This window comes from Macaca fascicularis, chromosome 1 (assembly GCF_037993035.2).
Source record: "Macaca fascicularis isolate 582-1 chromosome 1, T2T-MFA8v1.1".
NCBI lineage: Eukaryota > Metazoa > Chordata > Mammalia > Primates > Cercopithecidae > Macaca > Macaca fascicularis.
The window spans coordinates 17,263,502-17,284,717 of record NC_088375.1 but is presented as its reverse complement, the minus strand read 5'-3'; the positions used below and the strand labels follow the sequence as shown (position 1 = coordinate 17,284,717).

At 43.3% G+C, this 21,216-nt stretch overlaps 1 protein-coding gene across 8 annotated transcripts in view; it reads left to right on the top strand.

Moving 5' to 3' along the window:
• DISC1 (DISC1 scaffold protein) overlaps nt 1-21,216 on the top strand; it is a 401,778-nt gene that overhangs the window by 171,320 nt on the left and 209,242 nt on the right. For all 8 annotated transcript variants that reach the window (XR_012415484.1, XR_012415482.1, XM_065546177.1 and 5 more), the window contains 2 exons: nt 117-171; nt 5,271-5,373. Coding sequence is in view for 6 of the 8 variants with exons in the window: in XM_065546177.1 (XP_065402249.1) it covers nt 117-171; nt 5,271-5,373 (158 nt within the window). In the remaining 2 variants the exon portion in view is untranslated. The remainder of the gene's footprint in view (nt 1-116; nt 172-5,270; nt 5,374-21,216) is intronic.

Genomic DNA, 21,216 nt, shown 5'->3' with positions numbered 1-21,216 from the left:
TGCACTTCTTCATCCATCAGACCAGTGGAAGGTTCACTTTTTGCAGTATTCCTAACTGTGGTGGTATTGAATTGTAGTTACCAAGAAGACCAATCTCCTCTTTTTAATTTTTCCAGCCTCCAGGAAAGAATAAAATCCCTCAACTTGTCACTTAAAGAAATCACTACTAAGGTAAGTACCTTTATACTCCCATTTTCCAAAAAAGCCTATGAAGCTTTCCTTTGACTTGATTTTACGTCTAGATCATAGGATACCTAGCTTCTGCAAAAACACGTAGACTTTGTCAAGCCATTTTGCAGTCCCAATGATGAGTTAAAAGAGCCAGGAGAGAGTGCTTCTGCCATAGTGGAGGTCTCGACTTGTGAACACCCCAGAAATGGACTGGTTTGGTCTTTGCTACAAAAGAAGCTGTCAATTTAGCGACTGGAAAAGGACTGCCGCTATGCATATTGAAACCCTTTGCTTAAAGATGCATTCGGGGCTGGGTGCAGTGGCTTACGCCTGTAATCCCAGCACTTTGGGAGGCTGAGGCAGGCGGATCACCTGAGTTCAAGAGTTCGAGATCAGCCTGACCAACGTCGTGAAACCCCATCTCTTCTAAAAATACAAAAATCAGCTGGGCATGGTGGCGGGTGCCTGTGATCCCAGCTACTCGGGAGGCCAAAGTAGGAGAATCACTTTAACCCAGGTGGTGGAGGTTGCAGTGAGCCGAGGTTGCACCATTGCATTCCAGCCTGGGAGACAGAGCGAGACTCCATCTCAAAGAAAAAAAAAATGCTTTCAGGATAGTAGTAACTTGAGAAATTAATTACTTTTCTTCCCAGGAGGGCAATGTCTAGTTTCCTCACAAATGAAACAGTCGGTGACTGTTTTTTGTTCTTTAAAGCTTTTCAGTTGGCTTGACAATCATTTTGCCTACTTTATACATCGTTTATACGGCCATAGCAAGGCCATAGCAAGACCTTGATTTGTGTACAGACAGAATATGTCTTCATTATTCCCTGGGAGCATGGTCAATTAATTTAAATAGTCAATGTCCTCGTTAGTTAGGATAACCACAGTTTACAAAACAAAAGCCCTTCTCATATATATTTATACCTGGCCAGGTTATTGACAGACTGAGAAAGAGGATCAATTACTCTGTGAATTATGACTAAATGTTGTGGCAGAGAACTGGGTATGAATCATTCATTATTTGCAGTAGGTCTGGGAACCAGGGGTGGTTGTACGATGGTCGAAATGTAAAAAGGACAGCTTGCTGAGCAGAGAGCAATGCAGCCAAGAGCCTGTTGGCCTGGAAGGACTCTCTTCCAGTCTCTGTGCCCAGGGAAAGAAAGTCTTGGACCCTGGATCAGGAAACACGCCAAGGGCTCACCGCAGCTAAGCCAAAATCGGGGATGTGTTGTTGGCAAAAATGTCTAGAGTTACTCTGTGCATTTTCTCCGTTTCTGTAGCGAATTTATTTCTGAAAACAACACCCAGTGATTTTGCTAAAGGTCACAGAGCCGCAGGTTTGATGGGTAATTATAACTTGCGTACAAATAGAGCTTCCTGTTAGGAACAAGTGGTGCCCATAAGACAGCATCGGAACCAGGGACCCAGAAATGCCTGAATTCTGCTCTGCTCACCCAAAGGCTCTGTCACCCAGGCTGGAGTGTAATGGCAGGATCACAGCTCACTGCAGCCTTGATCTCCTGGGCTCAGGTAATCCTTCTGCCTCAGCCTCCCAAGTAGCTGGGACTACAGACATATGCTGCCTTGCCCAGCTAAATTTGTTTGATTTTTAGTAGAGACCAGGTTTTGCTAGGTTGCTCAGGCTGGTCTTGAACTTCTGAGCTCAGGCGATTCTCCTGCCTCAGTCTGTCAAAATTGGGATTGCAGGCAAGAACCACCGCACCTGGCCTCTCTTACATCTTCTACTGTTTATCAGGTGCATCCTGATTTCTGTGTAGAATTAAAAGATAGGAGAACTGTCTTGGGTCTGAGTTTATTGACTATCTTCAGAACATACTGTATAGGTAACATGAATGCATCTGTACACCAACACTGAGGATACAGGTGTGCCTATTATATAATGCAGATGGTGCTTATATGGGTGTGTTTATGACACTGTGTATTGTGGATACACACATATACTGATATGTACTCAGTACTAGGATTTGTTGAAAATCTCGAACTACTATTAAAGATCTTAGATTTTCCCAAATATCAAAAATGGTTTGCTTTGTTTGCATACAGTCTTACTCCATTTGGGTTGTTATAACAAAGTATCATAGACGGGGTGGCTTATAAACAACAGAAATTTAATTCCCATTGCTTTGAAGACTGGAAGTCTGAGATCAGGGTTCCAGCATGGCTAAGTTCTGGTGAGAGGCCCTCTTCCAGGCTGCAGATTGACTTCTTGTTGTATTCCTGCATGGAAGAAAGAGGGCAAGGCGGGGTCTCGGGCTTCTTTATAAGGGTACTAACCCTTCATGGGGGCCCCACCTTCATGACCTGATCACCTCCCAAAGGCCCCACCTCCTAATGCCATCACCTTGGGAGTTAGAATTTCAACCTGTGAATTCTGGGGGGACAAAAACATTTCCAACCATTGCATATACCTTGTCTAATACATTTAAAACACTTTATAATTACTTTGCTTTTCCATAAAATTAAGGAACTCATGTCTTTGATTTTAAAATGTAAACATAAAAGCTCCATTTGATAATGAGTTCCTTGGTGTCCAATTTTATTTGTAAATAAAAAGGATACACAGGTTTTCTGGGGATGTGTACGTGTGTGTGCAGAGTTGGATAGGTATGTGTGCACAGACATGAATGTGTGTGTGTGTGTGTGTGCTGTGGGAAGGGGGTTATATTAGTCCACAGAGAATTAAAACAAAACTGTCCAGTCATACAAAACACCTTTCTCTTTACTTTAAACTAGATTGACTAGTGACCATGAGCTAAAGGTCTCAGACTGACATAGCTTTCTTTCTCTAGTGTGTTAGATACACACACACACACACACACACACACACACACACACACTCCCCTACCTGATATTCTTTAGACTCCTGTCTCAGAAAGAAATGAAACCTTCCTTGCACTCATTACATTTCTTAAACTCTTATGGGTTACCCAAACCAAAGGTAATTAAGGGATAAATGAGATGGAAGAAACAGTTGGAAATAAATGGGATATCTGGAGATTGGTAGATATTAGATTACATCCAGCAGAGCCTGAAAGAGTGAACACTGCAATTTAATAAGAAGATTCAGAAAGGTTGTTTTGTATTAATATCGACAGCTTGAAGGATAGATTTGCTCAACAAAGGAGAAACTGACCCAATTATGATTAACAGATACTGTTCACTAAAATCAAAAATATTGGACATAGATTGGATGAGACACAAGAATTATGGCTGGTGTTACAGAGTTAATGGAAATGCCCTCAGACCTCAGATGACATTATTAAATGGATACGATGGGATGTGCCAGTCATCTGGGTTTGAGCCAAACTCAGACTTGGTGCTGGGGGAAGGGATACCTTCCTTTTAACTCTGGTTCTGACATCCTGAAAAGTCTCAAGACGTTGAAAGGGTCTTGGAATTAATTACTTTGGACATGTGGATGCCCAACACCACCAGTGCAGGCTTTGTTTAGAGGCTACCAAACTGTCGTCTTCGTCCAGAGAATGATTTTTATAAAAAAGATGTTGGAAAATTATAGCCACTGAATAGAACATATGGAAGTCCATGAGAGAAACAGTGGAGTATTTTAGGCAGGATGGATGAGGTCTGCTTTGACTCTAAAAATAATCTCAATTCAAACTGATATAAGAAAACATTTAAAGTTGATGGTGTCCAACAAACCCTAGATTCTTCTGGGAAATTAAATTTTTCTAGGTAGCTCATTAATCTGAGTCTAGATATCATTGGCATATGAAAAGTCTTGAGACTGCTGAAAGGGTTGAAAAAGGGAAAAATGTGATGTTTTAGCCTCCAACAAAATAAAAGATAACCTAAAGACATTTGGAAAAAGAAATTAAGATTTAAGATTTTTGCTGTTTTTGAAAAACCAAAGAAAAAAACTGTAGGATGTGTTTGGAATGTTATGGGAAAATACATGATAAAACCCTCAAACCTCACTGAGAATTACTTGTCTATTTTTCAAATCTGACTTGCCAGCAAGTATCTATCTGCCTTCAAAGTTTCCCTAAACAGTGTCTATTAATACTAGTAATTAAATTTAGCTTGCAGCTTTGACCTTCATCTCAATGGCTGTATCTTTATTCACTGCATACTATGTGCCAGGCACAGAGCAAAGTCCCTGCTCACATAAGCTCGTATCCCAGCAGACAGACAATGTGGAAACAAAGGAATAGAAGTACATAGTGTGTCATCTGAGCGGAAGCTGTGGAAAAACATCAAGCGGAGGGAGGGCCAAGGGAGGCTGCTATTTTGGGTGGGTGATCAGCAAGGCCTTTCCTCCCAGGCAGCGACTGAGCAGAGTCCCGAAGCGTATGAGTGAGCCAAACCACCTGGGGCTACGAAAGTGATGCAGACAGGAGGATTCGGCAAAGGTCTGGAGAAGGCAGGAGGCAGGAGTGATGCAACTATGTTAACTTGTGGTTGCTCTCTGTTGGATTAGCTCCTATCGGTTTTGTAATTGAGTGTGGGTGATGGGCATATGCTTGGAATACACCATTGCTCACTTTATTTTTGTTCTTTTTCTTCCATTTCCCTCCTTCCCATCCCTTCCCTTCCTTCTTTCCCTTTTTCCCTGTTTCTTCCTCCCTCCCTCCCTTTCTTCCTTCTCCCTTCCTCTCTCCCTTCTTCCCTCCCTCCCTTCTTTTCTTTTCCGTCCCTCCCTGACTTCCTTCCTCCCTTCCTTCCTCTCTCTCTCCTTCCTTCCTTCCTTCCTCTCTCTCCTTCCTTCCTTCCTTCCTTCCTCTCCTTCCTTCCTTCCTTCCTTCCTTCCTTCCTTCCTTCCTTCCTTCCTTCCTTCCTTCCTTCCTCTCTCTCCTTCCTTCCTTCCTTCCTTCCTTCCTTCCTTCCTTCCTTCCTTCCTTCCTTCCTTCCTCCCTCCCTCCCTCCCTCCCTCTCTCCCTCCCTCTCTTCCTTGTCTTTCTTTTTCCATTTCTTGCTTTTTGAGCATTATCCTCCAATTACTCTTCATCACCCCTTTTAATTACTTACAAATCCAGAAATCTCTGACCTGGCTGTTCTACTGCCTTCTGATTTTTAGCTGAATAAATGATGATTCCTGGCCATTTCTCTCCCCCTAGGTGTGTATGAGTGAGAAATTCTGCAGCACCCTGAGGAAGAAAGTTAACGATATTGAAACCCAACTACCAGCCTTGCTTGAAGCCAAAATGCATGCCATATCAGGTAACTGGCAGTGTAGGAGATGTTGAAGCTGTCCAACTAAAATAATGACAGCCACCAGCGCACCGTGTTTTGCCCTCGATGAACATTCCACGGTTATTATGTCATTCTCAGACATCTGAAAGCTTTTCTGGGGAGTTTCACTAATGTACACATAATATAGCACAAGTTGTTTATCTGAGTACCGCATTTGGGACTTCCAGTTCCTGTTTCTTGAAGAGTTTAGAGACTGAATGTACTCTGTGTGCCATATGATTCTAGCAGATGTGTATGTAGTATTGTGTATCTGTAAACACTGAATGAGGATTATTGGGTGTGCTCAGACCCTTCCTGTGGGGGATGGATGGTAGCATGAGACAAATGGATGTCCTCGGTTTAAAAATCTAGTCACAGAAACTTGGCGAATCCCCAAAGGATTATGCTCCCTCTTAGTCTGGCAGTTATTAAGGAATTATTTTTCCATTAATTAGTAGCTTGAAAACAAGAGTCTCTGAAAACAGTATCTTATCCTATCATTTGAATAGTGCGTTCAAACACTCCTCTGTATTTGTTATTTTATTTTCACAATTACTGTATTAGGTAGATGGGAGAGAGACCGTGATCCGAATGGACTGATGGGGAGGTTGAGGCTGCGGGATGTGTCCTTTGGTTAAGGTCACTCAATTAGCTCAGCAGTGGCTGACCTGGGGCTAAAGTCCAGGCCCTCTCTTGGTGTATTATATACGGATATTTAACCCAGTTACATAATGACAGCTTCAAAAAGTTCTCTGAGTTTTGTAGGTTGAATGGACCCATAGCTCATCAGCTTCAAAAGAATCATGAAAATTTAACGAAAAGGTATAATAATTACATGTGTGGGTTTTAAATGGTATTTTAAGAAGGACTACAATAATTGGCAGCTTCTGCTCCTCAGATCATTAAACAACTAATGTTGGCAGCTAATGAGCAATTTGGTCCCTGGTGCAGTCACGCGTATTATTTACAACCCGTAGAACATGGCAGTGTGAATGTGGGGCTTGGCTCTTAACAGCTTCACATGCCATTTACTTGAAATTATGAGCCCATTTGCTAAGAGAAAAAAAAAGAAGATTGAACACAGTCTTGCTTCTGAGTTAGGGTTTTTGCCTTTCTTAATCAATATATCTTTCCCAGGACTACAGGTGGATGAGTCTGTATTAAGCCCGAGGGAAGAAATGTATAATTCAGGCAGCAGAGATAGCTTCACTCCAGTGTGAACAATCTCTCTTCAGACTCCAGGGAAAATGCCTAAGATGGCATATTGCATATGGGGTAGGTTTCCTGTTTTAGCTCTTTGGTCAGCTGAGAAAATTGGTAAGGCCTGATCTGCTGAAGGATGACCTGAATTAACCCTCCTGGTAACTGACCTTTTGACCTCACTATTATCTGATTGCACTGTATGCTCTTTGGTGGACGGACCCTTCAGTCAATGGGTGATACTGGTGATAAGGTGGTTGACATTTTTTTGCAACTCCTGCATATAATGCTATTTCTGTTTCCTCCTATTTCGATACCTTCAGAATGGGCAAACCTTCACTCCATTAGGTAAGATTCTTAAAACCCCTATTGAATGGAGAGGATCTTGAGAGATGTCATTAAGATTCTTAGGGGGTCTTTTGTCTGTCTTCAAGTTTCTATGATTCTCTCTCTTAGATTTGTAGACCGAATGATATGGTTTGGCTTTGTGTCCCCACCCAAATCTCATCTCAAATTGTAATCCCCACATTCAAGGGAGGGACCTGGTGGGAGGTGTTTGGATCATGAGGGTGGTTTCCCCCATGCTGTTCTCATGATAGTGAGTGAGTTCTCTTGAGATCTGATGGTTTAACAAGTGTTTGGTAGTTCTTCCTGCATTCATTCTTCTCGCCACCTTGTGAAGAAGGTGCCTTGCTTTCCCCTTGCCTTCTGCCATGATTGTAAGTTTCCTGAGGCCTCCCTAGCCATGCAGAACTGTGAGCCAACTAAACCTATTTTCTTTATAAATTACCCAGTCTCAGGTGGTATCTTTATAGTAGTGTGAGAAAGGACTAATACATCCATCCTGACTTTGATCTATGGCCTGAGGCCCTTTCTTAATTTGAGAATCAGTCACCATTTGCAGAGAGCAGGAATAAGAAATCAGTTTCATTTTCAAACCTGGTCAGATCTAGCTCCTTTACATGTAACAGTTTATTCTTTAATTCATCTCTCTTCTCCTGCATTTCATCACAGGCAGTGACAGGAGGTCAGTGGGCACTTCTGTATTCTGCCTGGAAATTTCCTTGGATATATAATTACAATGATTAAGGACTCTTTTTTTATATTGCCTCAGTTGGTAACTCAATGACTTTTTTGCCACTACAAGGATATTTTTTTTCTAGCTTCTGATATATTTTTCTTACTTTTTTTCATCCTTCACTGAGGCCCATGAGGCTTCTGCCTACTACCACGTCCCCAAACCAATGCCTTGATTTTGGGATATTTTTACAACAGCATTCCATATCCAGATACCAAAATCTGTTTTCATTGTCTACTGCTGCATAATAAATCATCTCAAGATGTTGTGACTTAAAATATGACCAGTTATTTATTTTGCCCATGGAAATACAATTTGGGCAGGGCTTGGCAGGGACAGCTGGGGTGGCTCCCATATTTGGTGGGAGAATCCACACCAAATATGGTGCATACATATGGTCTGGCTGTTGAGTGCTATCTCTGTGGGCCTCTCTATAGGCAGCTTGGCTTCCTTACAACATGGCTGCTAGGTTCCAAGAGCGAGTGTCCCAAGAGAAAGGAAATGGAAATTTCTTATTCTTAAGGTCTGAATTCAGAATACTGGCATACATCTCTATTAATGTGTAGTAAGTGGCTCCCCAAACTTCATAGCCTGAAACAACAAACCTTTATCTCTCATAGTCTCTGAGAGACAGGAGTCCAGAGTGAATTAGCTGGGTGGCTCTGACTCAGGGTCTCATGAGGTTGCTGTTAAGACACACTTTGGAGCTGCAGTCATCTAAAGGCTTGGCTGGGGCTGAAAGATCTGCTTCCAAGCTCATGCATGTGTTGTTAACAGACGGCTTCAGTTCCTTGCCACAAGAGCTGTGCCATAGGACCTCTTGCAACATAGCAGCTGATTTCCTCAGAGCCAGTGATCTGAGGGAGAGAGAGCAAATAAGACAGAAACCACAGTGCCTTGTTAGGACTTAGCCTTCAAAGTCACACAGCATCACTTCTGCTTAGTGAATAGAAGCAAGTCACTAAGTTCAGCCCACAGGGAAGGGGAAGGAAACGGGTTTTACCCCAAAGGAGGAGTATTAAAGAATTTGGTGGGCATATTTTTATAACCACTGCAGTGTTACTTCCATTGTGTTTTATTGGTCCAGCATTCCTGGTGCGCTGATTCAAGGGAAGGGCCATTATGACAAGTCTCAGTGAGAGATGTGTCAAAGAGTTTCAGTGCCATGCTCTAAAAAGTGACACAGGGCTTACTGAGACAGAAGGATTTTGAGAACTGAAGAGCTGGACAGAAAGCTTTTCAGTCAGAGGAAATGGCCTGTTCCATTTATTTACTGAAAAGAAAAATATCATTGAGCATCTATGAAGTGCCAGATCTGGTTCTAGGCACTACTGAGGATGCAGTAGAGAACAGGACAAGATCCCCCTTCCTTTTTTTTTTTTTTTTTTTTTTTTTGAGACAAGGTCTTGCTCTGTTACCCAGGCTGGAGTGCAGAGGTGAGATCATAGTTCACTGCAGCCTTGAATGCCTGGACTCAAGCCATCCTTCTGCCTTAGCCTCTGGAGTCACTGGGATTATAGGCATCCTGGCTCAATGTCTCTTCTTTTTTGATAGCTGTGTTGTCCCATTGACCACAGTGGAGTGGAGCTAGATATGCCTGGGCTGAGTGTGGAGGAAAAGCACAAACTATTTCTTCAGAAGGAAGAGCAGTCTAGATTGGCCCAGGTATAGGATTAGTATTGTGGTAGCTCTTCAAAGTTGATTAGGACCAGGATACACAGAGCTCTGAATTGTAGGCTAAGGATAAGAGCATTTTAGGGAGCCATTACAATGTTTTAGAGGAGTACTGAATGACTAAAACCAGACTTTGGGAAGTGTGATCCAGCCATGTTGTACACAGAGGGGTGGATGTGCTAAGACCTCGGGAGTCATAGAATTAACTAAGATGTTAGAAATGAGAAAAGGAAGAAAAGTAGGCTAGTATAGGAAATCTACTACAGATAGGTAATTATTGATTTTTAGAAGAACCATGATGATACTGATGTATCCAGTTGAGTGTGGTGTAATACACATTAACAAAAGTAATTTAGAAAGCCCATAGTTTCTCTCCCTTTTCACTGACCTGTACACACCTTAAATGTGTTTTAGTCACCTCTTTTCTTTCCATTCTTTATTTCTGCTTCAATTTTCCTGTTCCGCAGAGAATAGTTTGGTTTAAAGCCGATAGCAAAAGTGGATTCTGTTGTTACTGTCCTTCCTAGATATCAGTCAGTTCTCACACTGCTGTAAAGAAATACCTGAGACTGGGTAATTTACAAAGAAAGGAGGTTTAATTGGCTCATGATTCTGCAGATTGTACAGGAAGCATGGCAGCATCTGCCTGGCTTCTGGAGAGGCCTCGGGAAACTTGCAATCATGGCAGAAGGTGAAGGGGAAACCAGCACGTCACATAGCCAGAGCAGGAGGAGGGGTGGGGGAGGGGCCACACACTTCTAAATAGCCAGACCTTGCAATAACTCACTATCGTAACAACGTCGCCAAGAGGGATGGGGCTAAATCATTAATGAGAAACCGCCCCTATGAGTCAATCACCTTCCATCGGGTCCCACCTCCAGCATTGAGGATTACATTTCAACCTGAGACTTGGATGGGACACAGATCCAAACCATATCACTAGAGAAGGAAAATACAGCCCTGAGCTCTATGCATACTGACTTGGAGTGAGAAACTCACCAGGGCAGACAGATTTCTCAGTGTTTGAGTGCAGGGGCCATGCAGGTAGTAGAGAGAAACTTGGGCTTTGGAATCTGAGACGCGTGTGTTCAAGTGCAGCTTTATCATGACTTGGCTGAATGATCTTGAGCAAGTTATTTAACCCTTTCAGGTCTTGTTTCTTCATCTATAAAATGGAGCTAATAATAATATTGCCTGTCATATTAGGTTGTTGTAAGAATTAAGTGAGGTAGTGAATTAGAATAATGTGGTACATCAGTATATTAATACATGAGATAATAAATATACAAATGCGACATCTCTTTCCAAGAGTGAATATATGCTTAGCTAGCGATTGTTAGCTATGCATCTGAGTTGAGGGAGACCCAGCCAGCAGGTGACTCTCTGACCAGGTAACACTTGGTGCTGCGGGTTCCCGGCCAGCATACCTCTTATTACAAGGCAGCTTTGGCCTCAGTGCTTGTGCACTCTCCTGCCTGGCCAACCAGGCTGGGCCACTTGTCAATGGGGAGGATTCATTTTTTTGTTTGGTTTTCAGCTCTGAGTTCAAGAGCCTGGGAGACCTGCTGGCTTCTCTCCTAGAGCTGGGCCACATATTTTTAAACTGGACCTTGGAGGCCTGATCAATGTCCTGGCTGGATCCAGTGCAGTAAGAGAAGCCAAGGAGAAGAGAGTCTTCCGAGGCCTGGAGCAGGTCTGACCTAACTGCCCACTGTAGGAGGTTTGCCCTGGGACAAACTGAGGTCCTGCAGGGCTCAAGGGTGAAAGGCCTCTTCTCCCAAGAGGAAGCCCCAGACCCACCTTGCTCAACTGACTGCCTGGAAAGGAAGTGAGAGCGAAGATCTCAAACCTCTGTGCTGCTCTCACTGAACGTTCCCGCCCCCTGCCCAGGACTCGATGGCTTTGACCCTGGGGCAGAGCGAAGGGAAAGCATTGGTGCCCTCTAGGACCGAGAGTGTGGCACTAAAGCAAGTGTGTGGTGGGTGGGGCTGATTTGTGCTCTGTGGCTACTACCCATCCCCATCAGAAAACTGGGCCTGTTTCCTTCTCTAGAATGGGCTGGGACTTTCCAAACCACTGACCTGGAGCGATGAGAGTTGGTGTCTTGAGTCTGCATCCACCATCTGCATGCCATGCCTGCCTTCCCACTGCTGGGGGCCCTCAAGCCTCCTCCAGTTCCCGTGTCTAAGACTTAGCAACAAGCATCCTTCCTGTGTGTTGGACTGTGGGTCTGCACCGTTCTGAGACACAGTCCTATGTTGGGCCCTACCTCTATCGGTGCTCATTGACCTGGCGAGTATCGCAGTCCTCATCTGGAACGGGGCCAGCCAAGCCCCGGCCACTGCCTTGCCCTTGGACGAAGGCTCAGGCCCTGAGGCCCCGTGAGTAGTCAAGGCTGGCTCTCTGATGCCTGGCTGCTCTGATGTTGGCATCCTGCATGCACTTCCCGCTCCAGGCTTGTCCTGCTCAAATTACCCCTTATTATTGATCTGGTCCATCTGTTGAGTCACCCTGAAATTTTTTTCTTCCACTTTGTTTAATGCCTGGCACTGAAAAGACAGCCAGTAGAAGTATTTATTTTTCAAAAAATGAATCCTTATTGGTTGGTTGCTGATCCCTAGAAATCTGTTGTTTTCATACCTCTTTCACTTGTCAGGCTTTTCGTTGCCTGCCCTGACTCCAGTGGGTATGTCTGGTTTTAAGCCCCAGTCCTCCTGCTCATCGGATCCATCCTCTGCCAGGTGATTGGAGCTGGCCGATGTTCCAGCTTCTGGACGCTGGAAGCCAGCAGCAGCAGCTGCCTGGGTGACAGCCCCACTGTGTGTTGGCAGGCTTCTCACTCACCTTTTTTAATCAACTGGACCTGAACATCTTGAAGCTAAACAAACACAGCCCTGCTATTTTGGCACAAGATGAAGGCCAGTCTTAAGTAGTCTGCAAACGCTGTGAAAAAGCTTTTAAAAGAGAATTATATCCAGGGCACCCAAGCTGCTTCCAGATGCCAGAGGCAGCCCTGCATTTTATAATATGCTTGCTGGAATCCCTTTAAAATGGTAGATGTTGGCCATCTTTTTCTTTTTTCTTTGCATTCCCGACAGAAGCACTTCCAGTGGATGGGCCCGGTATTATACCCTGTATGTTTTAGAGAAGCTCTAAATTTGTGTAGCTGTCAAACTTGTGTTTTTCACTCAGACTGCATGTTAGGATCATCTGGGGAAATTTAAAAATACTGGTACCCATGCAGCACCAAATTCCTTCCGTCAGAATCTCTAGGGATTGTTCCTGAATATGGGAACCTTCATAAACAGTTTTCACGTGGTTTTAATGTTCTGTGAGGGCTAGAACCGCTGTACCAGTGAGAGGAGAGCTGGCCTGCCCTGCTCACTTCTGGCAGATGGACTTTTGAGTCACATCTTTGCACACCCATGTGAAGCTCCAGGCCCAATGTGCACCTTGGGTAAGTACCTGCAACTGCAGCCTGGCCTTGGCCTGGAAGCACATCTTGTAGGATCACTGATCTTACTCTCCCCTGACCTTCTCCTTGTCCTAGAAGATGTGCCTGAGGCTGAGAGGCTTCCTTGTTTAATTCATCTAGCTGTCTGTTCTGAGAGCCCCCAGCTAAACTGAGGTTCTGGTCCCAGAGCAGCTAGCAACCTGCCCTAAGGAGAAATGAAGGGGAGATGGACATGGTGTTTACTGCGTGCCTTTCATAGGATGCTTCTTTTACCTGGAAGATGCAATGCCTAGTTGTCTGACCTGTAACCAGGGGCTCCTTGCCTGGGAAACTTGTTTATATGTCTTTGTGGCTCTTGCCTTTCCTGTGTTCAGTTTATGCCCCACCTGCCCATTGCTCTGGTGCTGGGAGCCCAACCTTGTGCTCTCTTGGGCGTCCCAGGTAAAACCTGGCCTGGGGCATCCCCTGGTTCTTCAGATGGAAGGTGCAAATGCAATACACACCACAGTAGAGAACAAATTCAAAAAGTGTAATTTATGGATCCTGGGCAGGGAGGGCACAGAGAGACGGGAGGGCAGTCCTTTGTCCCTGGGCCACTCCAGATAGGAATGAAGCATCATGCAGAGAGAGAGAAACAAGACATACGACAACTGGCAGTGTGTATAGGGAGTAGGGTCTGGGTCACTGTAACTTTTCAGGCAAATGTGTGAATGATCTGTTTAAAGGAAGCAGAGGGGAAGCAGGGAGCCCAGTTTGCTAGTCAGGGGAGATGCCTCTAAGTTTTTATCTCTTGCCGCTGGCTTGAGCCATTGGGTGTGGTTTTCTTCTAATGCCTGGGCAGCTGTCTCATTCCCGTTAGAGTCACCACATGATTCTAATTGCCTTAGAATTTATAGGAACCAGTTGGCAGCCCAACAAGTGGGCTCCTCTGGCCAACGAGGGAGCCTTCCCAGGACAGGCAGAGACCTTTGCCTGGTTATTAGATTGGCCATCTTTGGGTCTCACCTCAGTTTGGATACTTTTTTTTTTTTTTTTAATCTCACCTGCCCCCTTGTTATCTGTTTCCAAGAAGCAAACAGCTCAAAAATTTTTTTATTTTAAAATAACATAAGAGGGTGTCTCTGATACTCCAAAAGCCTTAGGAAAAAAAAAAAAAAAAGGATGGTTCTGTCCAATTTGGCGTTTCATTTATAGAGAGTAAAAACTATCTATACCCGAAATGTATTCATTGCACACAATTGTATTTGAATGGCAGCTTGAAATCTTCTCTCCTAACTGATGATTTTGGGGAAAATAAGAACATTTAAACAATAAACTAGATTTTCTAGATAAACACAAAATGGGTGAATTTCACACATCAAGTAATGGAAGTAGTTTTTTCCTTCAATTTAGAAACAAGGATTTAAATTTCCATCTTCTGAATGAATATTTGGCACCCAACCAATAAATATATATCATCTTAAATTTTCTTGGGAAAATATCCTTTTCTTGCATAATTAATTTAAAGGAAATTAAACGGACCATGTCAGTTGTCAAACAAGGAAGAATAAGAATTTTGCTTGTTATTAATTTTATTTACAATAGTATTTAAAGATAACTTTGTAAAATAACCCCAATGATATAATCTAAAATAAAATATATTGTATTTAAATCACTTTTTTATTATATACTAAGAAAAACTATTGAATGATTAAACATTCTTAAGTGGGTTCTTTGTATGGAACTGGAAAGAGCAGTTCAGATCACAGAGGCGTGGGCACTCACTGTGTTTTAAGTGGTCACTGAAAACACTGATTCAGAACAGCAGGGGCTGGCCCTGTACCGGGGTGGGTGGGGGCTCAAGGCCAGACCTACAGAGCACTCCTGTGTCTGTAGCCGCAAGGAAGCAGGAGAAGCAGTGACGATGGTCCAGGAGAGGCCACTTGACATATGGCAGAAAAACAAAATTCAGGATACAGACAGTGGCTGGGAGCATCAACTCAGTTGCTTTCTTTCTTTACTATTTTCCCTCTTTCCAAAAAAGTCTATGATTTAGATCAGTGACTGGAGGAGGGAGACAAGAGACCCAATAAAGATGTTTTCAGAGATGATGCCTATCCGGTGTGAAAAGCAATGAAGACCTACCCAATGAGAATAAGCAAAAGCTGTTGTGCAGAGCTTGCTACAGCAAGGGACTCAGACACCATCACCTGCAATTTGGCAGAGACTCAAAGGTGGGCAGATGAGTGGGAAAGCTTTATAGTGGAAAAAGGTGAAGTCTTCAGATGCGCCCTGATTGGAGGTTATCGATGAGGGGAAGCTGGAGGCGGCTCACTAGAAGCGAACATCCTGTGTGCTTGGTTACGGGAGCATATTTGGCTTTCTCTGGTGGGTTCTAAGTTGGAATTGGGGACAAAAATTAGGGAAGCCATCAGTTATTAATCCAGTCCTGAACATTTTGGGCCAATTGTCACAGAAATTATTATTTAACTTCCTGGAGAGTTACTAGACAGCAATTTGGCTTCCAGCAGGTCTGACTTAGAGCAGGCCGGCTTCCAGGGTTGCTTTTTGTAGGTAGGGATATTGTTTTCTGGGAAAGTTGCTGCACCTTGTGGATCTGAGTTCCACCTTTTGATATGGCCTGGCTGTTGTCTGGTTGTCTATTTAGCCTGTCACTAGGCACCAAATTTTCTCAAGCAGTTGGAAAGTTTTGTGTGTCCAGTGTTATCTTCCCCTTGTATTCTATGAAATATGTGGCCATCTGAAATGTTCAATGTGCAAAGCCAGCCGTGGGGCTCTGCTCACAGGAAATGCTTTTGGCTGTCTCAGGAAGTCATGGTGACTGGAAGAAATGCACAGCCCTGACAGAAAATGGCAGATTCTAGCTGAAGGGACCTCCAGGAAGAAGGGGGGTGGGGAGGGGAGCAGTTGGCTGGGGCTTGTTGGCTACCTCAGTTGCGCTTTTGTTCAGCCAGCCCAAGCTCACAGTGGATATCCTTGACCTCGCCAAGGGAAGGCTCTGAAATACAAGGGTAGATCTTGATCTGGCTTAACTCTGCATTTGAGCTTACAGTTCCTTGAAAGATCTGGTGTCACGCAAGACAAATTATACAGCACTCTACTATTTCTGGAGTTTGATTATTCTCAGCACTGGCTTCATTTCTTTTTTTCCACTAAATAAGTGTAGTTCAAATGTGGATAGGTGAAAGTAGACAATCTTAGGAGGATCGTTACAAACTGAAATGTCCATGGGTTCAGGCAAGTGCCATGTGTGTGAGGGGTACCCCAGGTGAGAGGCCTGAGGTCAGGGAAGGTGAAAGGGGCCACGTGGGCACAGGATTCATCCCCCGCCTCCCCCCCCGCCCCCCGCCATGTGCTCTCTCACTTTAGTGATGAGTCCTGTCCAGGTATTAACTAAGTCACTTATTGACATGAGATCAGAAGAACCAAGTTCAAGTTCAGCAACCTTGCATGGTATCCTAGAACTCTGAAACTTTGTGACCTTCACAAGGTCACCTCTGGGTCTAAGTTTTTTAACCGGAAATCAAGGACAATCATTAAGAGACTCCCCTTCCTGGATTGTTGGGAAGATTAAATGAGACAATCCATGTAATGAGAGCATTGTAATCTCTAAAATTGGACTCTCAAATAATGACCTCAGGTGAAGGAAGAACTGTTCAAAATGCCCCAGGTACTATGAAGTACAGAGGGTAGGTTTTTTTTTTAAGGGATGGGGTCTTGCTGTGTTGCCCAGGCTAGAATGCAGTGGTATAATCATGACTCACTGCCACCTCAAGCTCCTGGGCTCAAGCAATCTTCTCACCTCAACCTCCCCAAGTAGCTAGGACTAAAGGTGCATACCACCATGCCTGGCTAATTTTTTAATTTTTCTGTAGAGATGGGGGTCTTGCTATATTGCCCAGGCTGGTCTCCAGCTCCTCAAGCAATCTTCCCATCTTCGCTTCCCAAAGTGCTGTGATTACAGGTTGTGCCACCACACCTGGCTGATATTTGAATTCAGAGAGGCTAAGTAACATTAGAACAGAATGGGTAAAGTCAGCTTCGGCATAGGCCTAGGGATTTAAATTGTGTTATTTGCAGAATAAAGTACGTTGACAAGTGCTTTAAAAAACCTACGAGAATACCCAGGTTTCATTCCCTTGTTGAAGAGCAGGCAGGCACAGGTGTATTGGGATGCCATAGGTGGCGTATTCTTGTCCACACACCTCCTTCTGTGGCATTTAGAAAGGGCCCATGAAAGTTACGAAGTTTCAGGTCACAGATCTCTGATGGGACTTTCTTCAGGCATCAGCACTGACTTTCCAAATTTTCATCACTAAGCTCCTGACCAATTTCAGCGGTCAGAGAGGTCTGCATCAAGCAAGGTCTGGTCTGAGCCTCATGGGCTTAGATCTGAGGTCAAAATACCTATAAAATTGTAATCAAGGGCATTGTAGCATTTTATCATGGCTTGGGTTTTGATATGAACGGTTTCTTTGGGAATTCACACTCATTCTGCTCTTTTAAAACGTTTGCTTTTATCACTGTACATTTTCCCAAGCCTTATTCCTCAGGATCAAAGAAAGGGCCCAGGCTTTAATTAATGATCTCTCCTATGTTTTACCAAGGGCACTGGTCTCTAGAGCTTGCAATGGGTTGCAAGGGATTAGGGGGTGTATTTCCAGCAAAACTTTTGTACTGGCACTTGCTCCGTATATGTAGTCTCTTCCAATTTGTTTTTGGAGATCTTTTTTTCTGACTGTTCACAGGAGGAAAGGGCACGCTGTGGCATATTCTGCCTGGTGTCTCTGGAGGCATAGTTGGTGCCCATCCCACTTTTTATTAACTCTCTTGGTTGAAAACACAGCCCAGAAGACACGTTGGGACTTCATAAGCACAGCCTAAGGAGGAACGTTGGAAAGTACAACATTGTACATGTGGCCACCCTGCTCCAACACAGTCACACCTCCGTGCTGGTCCTCCCGCGAGCTCCCCAGAGCGTGGGGTCCCTTGAGGTTCTTTGTGGCATGTGGTATGGGGCTCGATCCTCAGCTTCCTTGACTTGGCCGTTGTTCAGGATGGAAATTACCGATCCAGGAGAAGTTTTATTTGTGTTACTGTTTACAACTTGAAGCTCATGCAAGTGCGGTCTGCTCTCCTGTGGACTTTGCGGGTTTTTCCTAAATGGGTCCAACCCAGCAGCGTGGCATTTGGGGCACTGTTGTTTTGAAGCAACTTCCTTGTGAGTTTAGTCTCACTTCCTGCGCCCTGCCCAATGCTCTCTAACCAGGGCTCCTATTTCTTCTTTTGGGACTCTTATATTCTTCCCTCCCGAAATCTGCCTCAGTCTGTCCCGGAATAATCTCTCTTCTCCTCTGACCTCTCCTAGTGTTTGCTTTTTCTTTGGAAGGCACCTTCTCCCCTTTGTTTTGTGGTAACTTCCTGGAGAGCAGGAGCAGTACTTGTTCTCTTTTGTGTTTGCCATGTTGCGTAAAACAGTGAGAGACAAACGCATGAGTCTCAATAGGGTCTTTATAAAATCATGGCATTGGAAACTATGGACTTCAGTGACAGATAATATGTGCTAGGCTTCAGAATGCCCTTAAGGTGGGAAAACATTTTGTATCATTTTCAACATTTGTATCAGTTTGAAATCTGCCTACTAAGTAACAATAAAGAAGTTAGCAACATAATTTATGCTTAAGAGGAGGGGTTCTGGGGTGATGTTCCAGCTGGAAACTTGTCCTATGGTTTACTGCACTGTGATCTTCAGCAAGATATTTTAGTTCTCCAGATTTCCGTTTTCCCAGCTGTAAAAAGAGATAACAATATGAATTTCAGTGAACATAAAAAGCACCCGTTATTTTATATATTACAAAGAAAGAAACATTGCTGTCAATTAAACAGTAACAGTGCTTTCTATGGTTTAGAATTTTTATCTTATACTTATGGATATAGCTGTTTTAGATGTATTTAGGCTTTTGAAAAATCACATTATCACCCATTAAAAAGGAAAATAAATTGGTTAAGGTTTTCCTAGGCGTCTTCTTGTTCAGTCTGAGTCTTCTGCAGCACATTTGGACTCAAAGTTGTCGAGGTTCGTGTTTCCCCACACATCATCATCCTCTGAACCCCTGAAGTTGTTGGGAGGCAACTTTTTCTCCCCCAAGAATAAACTGTTTTCTGTAGGATTGTCTGCCAAACTGCTAACACCTTTCCTCAAGTTTTGAATGCTGGTGCTTTCCCAGCCTTACAAATCCACATCAATACAAGATTTTCAGGCAACAGCCAGTACGCAGATGGTCCTAAAATAGTTTGTACATTGAAACACCAGGGGGTTGCAGATGGTCAGCCAGGGCCAGGAAAACAATCCAGTTATAACCACTGCATTCTGCTACTTCCTGGCTGATGGCGATTGTAGGGCACATCCCTGTTTCAGAGATGTTAAAACGTAAAATAATAATAATGATAGTAATAATAATATAAGCTATAACCTATTTCCTAAAGTTGTGATGACATTCAAAGGTGAGAAAGTTTGTAGCTATTATTGTGATTATAGTTACTATAAATTCTTAGAAAACATAGTGGGGTTTTCTAACACTAATTTGTGGGGCACTCATTAATGTTATATATTTAGTAATTTATTGTTCAGTGTTCATACTTTAAAATTTCCTAATTTTTCCTCTTTTTAATTGAGGTATGGTTTACATTCAATGAAATGCACAGGTCTTAAGTGTTTACAGATCTTGAATTTTGACACCTGTGTTACAGACAGCCCTATCAAGAGATAGAACATTTTCATCACTCAAGAAACAACACCCTGTATTGTCCCAGTCATCATCATCCCTCCTTTATTCTGATACCTTCTACCATGGATTAATTTTGCCTGTTCTAAAACTTAATGGAATCATGTGGCACTACTCTTTTGCATCTTTTGTAAAGACACATACATGTTGGCAGGGCGCGGTGGCTCACGCCTGTAATCCCAGCACTTTGGGAGGCCAAGGTGGGCGGATCACGAGGTCTGGAGTTTGAGACCAGCCTGGCCAACATGGTGAAACCCTGTTGCTACTAAAAAATACAAAAATTAGCTGGGCGTGGTGGTGGACACTTGTAATCCCAGCTATCTGGGAGGCTGAGGCAGGAGAATCATTTGAAACCAGAAGGTGGAGGTTGCAATGAGCTGAGATTGCGCCACTGCACTCCAGCCTGGGCAACAGCGTGAGACTCCGTCTCAAAAAAAAAAAAAAAAAAAAAAAAAAAAAAACCAAAACACAAAAAACCAACAACACATATATGTTGCTGCAGGCATGAAGGGTTTGTTTCTTTTTATTGCTGAGTAGTCTTTCATTGCATAGCTCTATTATTCTTTTTGCATTTTCCTGCTAATGCACATTTAGGTTGCTTCCCGTTTGGGACTGGCTCTCAGGCATAAAGACACTATGAACATTTATTTGAGTGCAAATATTTTTGATTACGTGTTTTCATTTCTTTTGTGTAAATGCCTAGAAGTAGAATTGTTGGATTAAAGGGTAGGTATACATTTAACCTTATGAGAAACTGGCAGAACTTTTCTTGAAGGGACCATTTTACATGTGTGAGAGTTCCAGTTGCTCCATACCCTTGTGAATGTTGACATTTTTAGTCGAGTTAATTTGAAACATTTGAGTGGGCTTGTAGTAGAATCATTATGGTTTTAATTTTTCTTTTCTTAATGATTAATTATGTCAAATGCTTTTTCATATGCTTATTGGCCATTTGTGTGTCTTACTTTGTAAAATGCCTGTTAAGTCATTTGCCTGTTTTTTTTTTTTTTTTTTTTTTTTTTCCTTCCTGACGGAGTCTCGCTCTGTCACCCAGGCTGGAGTGCAATGGCATGATCTGGGCTCACTGCAAGCTCCGCCTCCCAGGTTCACACCATTCTCCTGCCTCAGCCTCCGGAGTAGCTGGGACTCCAGGCACCCACCACCACACCTGGCTAATATTTTGTATTTTTGGTCAAGAGATAGGGTTTCACTGTGTTAGCCAGGATGGTCTCCATCTCCTGACCTCGTGATCTGCCCACCTTGGCCTCCCAAAGTGCTCGGATTACAGGCGTGAGCCCCCGCACCTGGCTCATTTGCCTGTTTTTCAATGGCACCATTTGTGTTTTAATTGTCAAGTTGTAGTATTCAACTTCTTTGTCAGTCAGACATATTGCAATGATTTTCTCCAAGTCTGTGACTTGTCTTCTCACTTTTTAGTGGTATCTTTTGATGAGGAGTTTTTAATTTTGATAAAGCCCATTTATCCTTTTTTAAAATAGTGTTTTCTGTATCTTATCTGAAGTTCTTGCCTACTCCAAAGTCAATAAAATATTCTTTTAAATTTTTTTTGTAGAAGCTTTATAGTTTTAACTTTTACATTTGGGCCTGTGATCCACCTTTAATTAAATTTTTGTATGGTT